Consider the following 9,774-nt stretch of genomic DNA (forward strand, 5'->3'; position numbering starts at 1 on the left):
GCTTGGAACAAAGAACCTCGTTTCCGAGATGGAATGTCGTCAAAAAATATATCTGGTATAACGAACCCGAACTTATAAACAGATTACACCCCCTTTATTATTTTTCGTTATAACTCAAATTTGGAACCGTAATAATTAGGTTTATCAAATATGGATAAACCCTGTTATTTCATACAGTTAAGCATATTGTTTGGGGCAAGAACTATAACTGTAGTAATGCTAATTCAAGGGCAATAACTCCACACTTCCTGGTCTTGGAGCGTGCGCGTTAAGCTCTTCCTTTTATATTCAACTGTTCCCTGAGTCGGTCACAAAAAATCAACTAGAGAAATAATCAAGTTTTATCGTTTTAATCGGCGAGTTTTATTACTTTATACCGGCATATTATTTCAATATCATGCTGAGAGTAAGGAACCAAAGGGCATCTAAGGCGAGAAGCCCATACGCAGCCGTGCCAAATGGAGCAAATACAGTTGCCTCGAATAGTGTATTGGCACGAGGTCGTCGCGGAAATCGTCGAGGAGGTCAAGTGAGACAGCCCGTTGCAAACAGCTCCAATATTAATGCTCCTCCGACACAAGCGACTCCTCCAACACCTGCGGCTCCGACGACACCAGCGACACAGTCGTCAACTGAAGCAGGCCAGGGAATGTCACGGAGCGGGATGATTGGGATGATTCCTCACAACATGCCGCCCATAGTTAACCCCACCCCTGACGCACCAAGTGCCTTGTCGTCACATGTTCCCACCAACATGAATCAAGGTACAGAAAATTATTTGGAAAATAATATTGACACGCCAAACCCATTTAACAGTGTTACTTCTATACTGGGATCCCATGTATCCCAAGCTCTCAAAGATAAAATTTGGAATGGCGAATTTGTTCATTTAAACAAATTGTTGCTTCAAGAGCCTTGCACAGAAATGCAAAATCAAATTGTTTTCGAGGGGGGTGTTTTCCAGGTCAAACCAAAAAATAAAGAAACAAAAATTACAAACTTCTCGCAATGGATGGATGCATTTTTCATATATGCTTCTATATACTTAGAAAAACATCCACTACAAGCCATTTCACTCTTGAGGTATATGTCAACAATTAAAAGGGGGGCTGCTAGTAACAATTCAGGTTGGTTGGATTATGATGTGCAATTTCGCTTAAAGAAGTCTGTAGACTCCTCTTTAAACTGGGGATCTATTGATGCTGAACTATGGTTGTTTTACATGCAAACAGTTAATAAAACCCAATTGTCAAATCAGTCAACTCGTAGGTATTTGAAATGTTATGCCTACAATTATGAAGGTGTTTGTCAGAAACAATATTGCAAGTATTTGCATCAGTGCATCACATGTAATGCATATCATCCCTCCATTAACTGCTTCAAAAATAATCAATCTAATCAAATTCCCAAAAATGCACCTGCTCGTTCGGAAAATTTTAATTCCAACAACAAATTTTTCAGGAATCGACAACAAACCACAGGACGGCAAACCTACATGTAACTTGTTACATAAATTATGGGATATTGGCAGCACTCCAATCAATACATCTAACTTCGATTCTTTACTGGTAAATTACCCAAACAAAGAAATAGCAACAGTTCTATCAAATGGGTTTAAAAATGGGTTTTCACTTCAATATACAGGCATTAGAAAAAAGGTTGAATTTAAAAACATGATATCTGCAGAGGAACATGCTGTTGAGTTACATGAAAAAATAAATAAAGAAATAAAATTGGGTAGAATTTTAGGCCCCTTTCCCTGTCCACCTATTTCAAATTTGCGGTGTAATCCTATTGGTATCCTCCCCAAAAAGCAAGGGGGGTGGCGTATGATTTCTAATTTATCACACCCAGTGGGTAATAGTATCAATGATCACATTGATCAGCAATATTGCTCAGTGTCGTACTCTACATTTGATCAAGCCTTGTCACTGATTCAGGAGATGGGGGAGGGTGCATTAATGGCCAAAATGGACATTTCAAGTGCTTTTAGATTGTTGCCAGTCTGTCCTGAAGATTTCTGCTTGCTAGGTTTCAAGTTTTTAAATTCATATTATGTGGACAAATGCTTGCCAATGGGTTGCTCAATTTCATGTTCATTATTTGAGATGTTCTCTTCCTTCCTTCACTGGGAGCTGCAGCAAAGGTCAAATTCAAGGGGGATCATTCATTATTTAGATGATTTTTTATTTATAGGTAGAGCAAACACAGCTGATTGTGAGATGTTAATGGCTCATATGATAAAGTTATCAAAAATTTTAGGGATCCCATTAGCTCCAGAAAAAACAGAAGGTCCATGTACATCTATTTGTTTCTTAGGATTAGGCATTGACACAGTTTCAAGAACTATTTTCGTTCCAAAAAATAAAGTTACTGAACTTTTGGAAAAAATTAATGATGCTTTAAGTTATAAAAAGGTCACCGTTAAAAAATTACAGTCATTAGCAGGGTCACTAGCATTTGTGGTTAAAGCTTTGCCCTCAGGAAGAGCATTTTGTCGTCGTGTATATGCGGCTTTAGCAGGAGGTAAAAAATCTTTCCATTTCATAAGAATTTCAAAAGAAATCAGATTGGATTTAGAAATGTTGGTAGAATTTCTTACAAAGTTTAATGGATTAACCCCTTTTCCATCTTTGACATGGCAAGATGATGAGATACTCAAATTTTATACAGATAGCTCAGGTTCAAAAGGGTGTGGGGTCATATAATTTGGCAGTCAGTGGTGTTATTTGGCTTGGCCTTCACATTGGTTTTATGAGACAACAAAAGATATTACTTTTCTTGAACTTGTGCCTATTGTTTTGGGAGTTTTTATTTGGGCAGAACAACTCTATGCAAAAAAGTTATTGTTACATATTGACAATCTCTCATTAGTTCATATTATTAATCAAAAGTCTTCAAAAAATAACAGGGTCTAACAACTGTTAGAAGCCAGTATATCTAAAAACTCAAGTAAAGTTTACAAACAAGGCATCCAAGCATTTTTTAATTTCAGAGTTCAAGCTTCCTTTGAGCATTTGTGGCCACCACCTATAGATCATATAGTAATGTTTATAGCTTATATGAAGGAATCTGGGTTTGCATTTTCAACAGCAAAATCTTATATGGCTGGTTTGAGTTTTGTTGTAAATTTACATGGTTGGCAGAATGCTACAGAATCCTTTTTGGTAAAAACGTTGTTAGCAGGATTTAAAAGGTCATGCAGAACTCAGGACATTAGACAACCAATTACATTGTCTTTATTAACACAAATTACCAGTATCATTCCACATTTAACTATTTCTTCGTATGAAGCACATTTATTTCAGTCAGCATTTCTCATTGCATTTTTTGCTTTATTGAGAGTAAGTGAACTAGTGGCGTTGGAAAGAAATCATGTTCAAATGTTTGAGGATGAGTTTATAGTTTTTGTGGGTTGCTCAAAAACAGATCAATTTGGTAACGGTTCATCCATTAGAATACCCAAAACACCAGATTCTTTTTTGATGTTTCAAATTTTTCAAAAATTTCAAAGTCATAGGCAATGCATTCAAGCAACACATCTATTTGCCCACTGCAATACTAAACCATTGACTCAATATCAATTTTCATCCATGCTGTATAAATCCTTAAAATTCCTAGAGGTACCTACAAATTTATTCAAGTCGCACTCATTTAGGATTGGAGGTGCAACTTACCTGTACTTAAAAGGGGTTTCTGAAATACAAATCAAGCATATGGGTAGATGGAGTTCATCGGCTTTCAAATCCTACATAAGACCATGTTAATAGTATTTTTAGTTTTATGCTGTTAAATCATACATAAATTTCAGATTCAGTTTGGATCATTGGCTCATCTATTATTCATTGGGCACAGAAATATGCAGAGACCACAAATCAGTTAAACCTTGGATTAAACCACTTTACCATTAATTGGAATGGTAGAAGGGGAATGGTTTGGGAGTACTTGTATACAACTGTGTCAAGTATGTTAATAGCTAATAAACAACCAACTATTTTGATTATTCACTGCGGTGGTAATAATATTGGGGACCCTCAAAATACCTTAAAAGGTATTCAAAAATTCATGAAACTAACTTTATCTCAAATAGCAGACCTCTTGCCAAACACTCTCATTGTATGGTCACATATATTACCTAGAAGTAATTGGAGGCAGTCTTTATCAACCATTGAAGGTGAAAACTCTAGACGTAGAATAAATAGTGCCATTGCAACATTTGTCTTGAAAAAGCTTAATGGTGCATCTATCAAATATACAGATATCCAGATAACTCAAAAGAGATTATTTAGATTAGATGGTGTGCATTTGTCAGATCTGGGTAACAATATATACATAAATTCCCTGAAAAATGCTATTGTGCAGTTTGTGACATCTTCCTCTCGCACCTATCCTTAAAATATACTAGCTGATATATCTCTGGCAAGTCATGGTCCGTTTACTTATCTATCTTATTATATATCATATACATATATCTGAATCTAGAATGTCCAAGTATAGACATTCTTATGTATCATATCTACAGGTGTCATTGTTGTCAAAATTGCCGCCTGGTATTGGCGGATGGTTCACGTGACAGTGTCCGTGATCCATTTGGCATAATTTTGATTAGAATACTGTCTCCGTGGGGCACTGTTTTTTCCAGGCTCCTCGGGTCAAGAGAGTATTTCTAATATTGTATATTACATATATATATTTGATATATGCTGCCATATTGTTTGAACGGCGCATGTCGAGTTCAATGTACATGTATGAAATCTATCTGATGTACATGTACTATATATCTGACTGATATCTATCTGATATTCATGTACTTATCTAATTTTTGCACATTTGATTAAACGGCCATGACAACTACGCCAAACAAACAAAAGTCTATTTAGTTTTGTATATACATCAGGGTAAATATCTGAATCATAATTGTCTGTTGTTTTGATATTGGTATTAGCTAGAAACATGAAAAGCATATTTATTTGGGCAAAGGTCATGAAATAATTAGGTTTATCAAATATGGATAAACCCTGTTATTTCATGCAGTTAAGCATATTGTTTGGGGCAAGAACTATAACTCTAGTAATGCTAATTCAAGGGCAATAACTCCACACTTCCTGGTCTTGGAGCGTGCGCGTTAAGCTCTTCCTTTTATATTCAACTGTTCCCTGAGTCGGTCACAAAAAATCCCCTCCCACCCAAACCCATTATTTAGAATTAGGTTGCATGGTTATAAATTATTATAAATTTCCATTTAAACTACTTGTGAATAGTTGCATAGGTATTGTTTTTGTACAATTATAAATTGTGAATAGCTTTTTCGGGTTGAGTTTTCTTTTGCAGCGTCATGGCCATGAAGAATAGAAGAAAGATGTGCTGGAAAGTGAATATGGACAAGGAATGGTTTTGCAGGTCATCTGTATTCAAGAACTCGGCAACAAAGTGCATAATTTTGATTAGAATACTGTCTCCGTGGGGCACTGTTTTTTCCAGGCTCCTCGGGTCAAGAGAGTATTTCTAATATTGTATATTACATATATATATTTGATATATGCTGCCATATTGTTTGAACGGCGCATGTCGAGTTCAATGTACATGTATGAAATCTATCTGATGTACATGTACTATATATCTGACTGATATCTATCTGATATTCATGTACTTATCTAATTTTTGCACATTTGATTAAACGGCCATGACAACTACGCCAAACAAACAAAAGTCTATTTAGTTTTGTATATACATCAGGGTAAATATCTGAATCATAATTGTCTGTTGTTTTGATATTGGTATTAGCTAGAAACATGAAAAGCATATTTATTTGGGCAAAGGTCATGAAATAACTCTTAATTTTTGCAATTTATAATTTCCTTCCCATAAGGATTATTCATGCTAAATTACGTTGAATTTGAATCAGTAGTTCTTGAGAAGAAGATTTTTTAAAATGCACCCCCCTTTACAGTTTTGAGGTTTTCTCCGCTTTCAATGGAAATTTTTCTTTCATTTCTGCAATTTATATTCATCTTTCCATAAGAATGCTTTGAGCCAAATTTGGTTGAATTTGGTTAAGTGGTTTTAGAGAAGAAGTTCAAAATGTGAAAAGGTTACAGACGGACGGACAGACGGACGACGGACAAAATGTGATCAGAATAGCTCACTTGAGCTTTCAGCTCAGGTGAGCTATTAAGCTATGGTAGTATCTGATTAGGGAAGTGGTGAGAAGCAGATACTTATATTGATAATAATGAAACTAATGATAGTAATTATAACAAAAATAACACTGTTACAAAGAATAATATCATTTATCAGGAACACATTGTAATGTGCAATTTAAATACCGGTATTGATATGAAAAAAAGAGGTAATTTATAAAAGCAAACCAAACTATGTTCCACAAACAGTCCATGTTTAATTTAAGTGAAGACGATAATTGTTCATTAGACAAGTAAACATAATTGGCTCTCAGTGTTTAGAATCTTCCATGACACATTAGCGTACAATTTCCATCTTGGCTTTGTCCATTCCTCTATAATTGACTTTGTTCTTGCTCAGTGAGTTCATGATAGAAGCTGTCGGTTTATGCAAAGAAATGAACTTTGAGTATTAAAAACATCAAATTTGAGGGCTTATATAAAGATTTTTTTCCAAACACTTTTTAAACAAGGTACATGTATATATATATATATATATATATATATATATATATATATATATATATATATATATATATATATATATATTTATATATATATATATATATATATATATATATATATATATATATATATAGTGGTAGCAACGTTATTGTTGACAAACGACACGCACGATTCTGATACACGAACGATCACGCACGATACACGAACGATCACGCACGATACCCGGACTATCACTAACTTACTGAATTTTCACGATACACGATCAAAAACGATAAAACACGCAACCGAACGATTCTACACCATTAAACACGCAAAATCAAAAATAATTTTTAAGATTAGAATTAGGAAACGTATTGCTTTAATTTGCATTGCTTTATGTTTGTGTTTTATTGAAAAGCGGCATGTACTTTAGTCATGCACTGTTTTATATTTAACGAGTAAACAATTTTACACATTCATACACAAATATATAGGATTCACACACAAATTAATTATTTTGTTTACACAACGAATATTAACTTCAATCATAAGGTAAAAAGTGTAAAAGAAATGAAGATAATGCATAAACTACTCAAAATTATTACCGTCTTCCTTGGAAGACGGTATAAAGAGTTGAAATAATTTACAGTCTCCGGGCTGTGCACTTCCTCTCCTTTGTGATTGGTAGAAAATACATGATGTGAAAATTTACATTTATTTCATTGTTGGTTGATAAACTGATGATTGATTTTACGTACGACTTAACAATTTTCGTAGATTTCAAATCTTAAAAAATGAGAAAACGAAAGAACAATAAAAATGGCTCTTAGTGAAATTCAGGCTTTCATTTTTCTGTTAACTAGTTGAAAGCAATATTCTATAACATCTCTTGAAATAATTTGTTCTTTTCTTTTTTTTTTGATTATATAAATACCAATAAAATTTGATACGATATGGCTAATATCAGTAAACAAGTTTGTATATTAGATACGGTGAAACTAATATCAGTAAAAATGAAAGATACTAAATGCAGTTTTATTAACTTTGATTTTACTACAGTGATACAACCCTTCCTAAGATCTCTTTTTACCTACTACATTCGATTTCAAATAAATAACACGCTAAAAATAATTTTCAATTTTAGGCACGCACGCTTAAAAGGCGTGATGTTTTTAAAAAAAGTTCGGCACGCTATTGCATGGAGAAGAAGGTGACATTAATGTAAAAAAAAATAATTAAATTGTCTTTGATATCTTATTGCTGTTAAGAGTTTGCTCTAAAGACGGTAAGCTTTTTTTAAAAAGCTAAACTTGTTTACATACGAGTTGACTGTTTATATAATCCAATTCCCTTACGTACGATTTAATTATGCGAGATACAGGTAAAATTGTTATGTTGATCCATAGAATTTCGATTTTTCACATCCAATATTTTCATAATTTACTGTACATAATTGATTTATTTCTATATATTCTAACCGCTTTCTTTCAACGTGTCGCTCTTGCTAATATGATTAAAATTATGTGTCAAGACACAAAAAATGCTTGATATAGGATGATTATAAAATTATGCAAAACTAACACGACCGAACAAAGGATTGAATGAGCTCTGGAGATACTCACTAAATGTATTTAACGACGAAAGAGAGAATGCATTTTCTTCTACAAAAAAGGAGAAAATCAATGTTCTATTAAAAAGGTTTAATTAAATTCACATTGTTTTACAAAAACAACTTGTCTTTGTTTTTAGAATAAATCCTGGCATTGCGTAAAAAAGGTTACAAAACGAAAAAACCGCACGATCACGCACGAACACGCACGGTAAAAAACGCAAACCAATTTCCCTGATACACACACGATCCCGCACGTACACGAACGATCACCAACGTTACACGAACTATTCAACACGATTGGCTTGTCAACAATAACGTTGTTACCACTATTTATCTCATACGTGTGGTGTATATTACCCGTGTGATAAACCTTTGCTATATCAAACGGGTGATGCTTTATCAAATACTTCCGATCCGAACTATTTTTGACACAACCCCTCGCTTCAACGCTTCAGTGACCTATTTTCTAAGATTTGCTAGTGTTTTCAACATAACTATATCTACTACAAAAATTAATATAAAATTGATATTGTCAAAGATTTAAATTGCAAATATGAAGGAAAACACATAACTGCGTAGCACAGGCGTCGGAACCGGGGGGCTATTGTGAGTGTGTGTGTGTGTGTGGGGGGGGGGGGGTATTCATAACCGTAACCACAAGACCCTTTTTTCTTGTTTGTCAAGAGTTTTGATAAGTTTAGCCCACTTCCAACTTTCAATTTGCTTTGTGAAGTTTATAAAACTGCAAATTACGTTAACTATCAAGGAGTTCACCCTGACGACGCGATGAAAACAGAGCGCTCTGGTTGTGTTTATATACAAGAACTTACCGAAATAATGTTTCATAAGACTTTTATTCCACCAGCAGTAAGCATCTTTATTCACTATTTTCAATTTCGAATCATAAGGCTAGCCTAGTGTTTGATTTATTAAACATCAACAACTGTTCCTCGTTCGAGTCAATTCAAACTAACGAGCATTCGCAGCTTTGTGTACATGTCAACAAACTTGATTATTCAAGTCTTCTTATCGGAATTTTCATTTAATCGAGTGAATAAGCTCTAAGAAAATCTATTTAGAGCTAAAAAATTATTTTAAGGTTTATTTTAGTGAAACTTTACATTAGTTAGATTTATCTCAGGAATGACGTACTAAATTGTATTGCGCAAGGTCACAATAGCCGCATAACACAACGTTGCATCATCGTTTTTAATCTTTGAAAAAAAAGAATTCGGGTCACATAAGGGACTGTTTCAAAAGTTTCATAATATAAATCAAATTGTATTAGATAAATAGAACATCTATAATTGTGTGATTTTATATTTGCTTTATCCAACTCGTTGAAATGGTTATATTCGCTCGGCAAGCCTCGCGAATATATACACCTTTTCAACTCGTTGGATAAAGCAAATATAAAATCACACAATATAGATATCCTATATATATATATATATATATATATATATATATATATATATATATATGAAATATTTTTTTTATAATTCAATCTATTGCTTTTGTATTATTGACTCATATAAC

The 9,774-nt window shown here is 33.7% G+C and overlaps 1 protein-coding gene across 7 annotated transcripts; it reads left to right on the forward strand.

Moving 5' to 3' along the window:
* The first annotated feature begins 217 nt into the window (after positions 1 to 217).
* LOC117680624 (uncharacterized) lies at positions 218 to 5,828 on the forward strand. Of its 7 annotated transcripts, XR_010711818.1 has the most exons (4): positions 218 to 764; positions 1,462 to 1,568; positions 3,812 to 3,964; positions 4,091 to 5,828. XR_010711818.1 is itself a non-coding variant. In XM_034483288.2 (3 exons), the coding sequence occupies exons 1-3, from the start codon at positions 398 to 400 to the stop codon at positions 3,881 to 3,883; spliced, it is 546 nt and encodes a 181-aa protein (XP_034339179.1). In that variant the 5' UTR covers positions 218 to 397; the 3' UTR covers positions 3,884 to 5,828. The 7 variants fall into 7 exon arrangements, 4 of the variants coding, with proteins under 4 accessions (XP_034339179.1, XP_065934620.1, XP_034339178.1 ...); XR_010711817.1 differs by having other exon boundaries at positions 218 to 1,568; XM_034483288.2 differs by having other exon boundaries at positions 3,812 to 5,828.
* Positions 5,829 to 9,774: the final 3,946 nt, after the last annotated feature.

The sequence above is a fragment of the Magallana gigas genome, chromosome 3 (genome assembly GCF_963853765.1).
Source record: "Magallana gigas chromosome 3, xbMagGiga1.1, whole genome shotgun sequence".
NCBI classification, from domain to species: domain Eukaryota; kingdom Metazoa; phylum Mollusca; class Bivalvia; order Ostreida; family Ostreidae; genus Magallana; species Magallana gigas.

Excerpts from the sequence above, each read along its gene's own strand:
- LOC117680624 (XM_034483286.2), top strand. The coding sequence starts at position 398 with ATGCTGAGAGTAAGGAACCAAAGGGCATCTAAGGCGAGAAGCCCATAC. Across the intron at positions 765-1,461 it reads TCCCACCAACATGAATCAAG|GAATCGACAACAAACCACAG; the intron begins GTACAGAAAATT and ends CAAATTTTTCAG.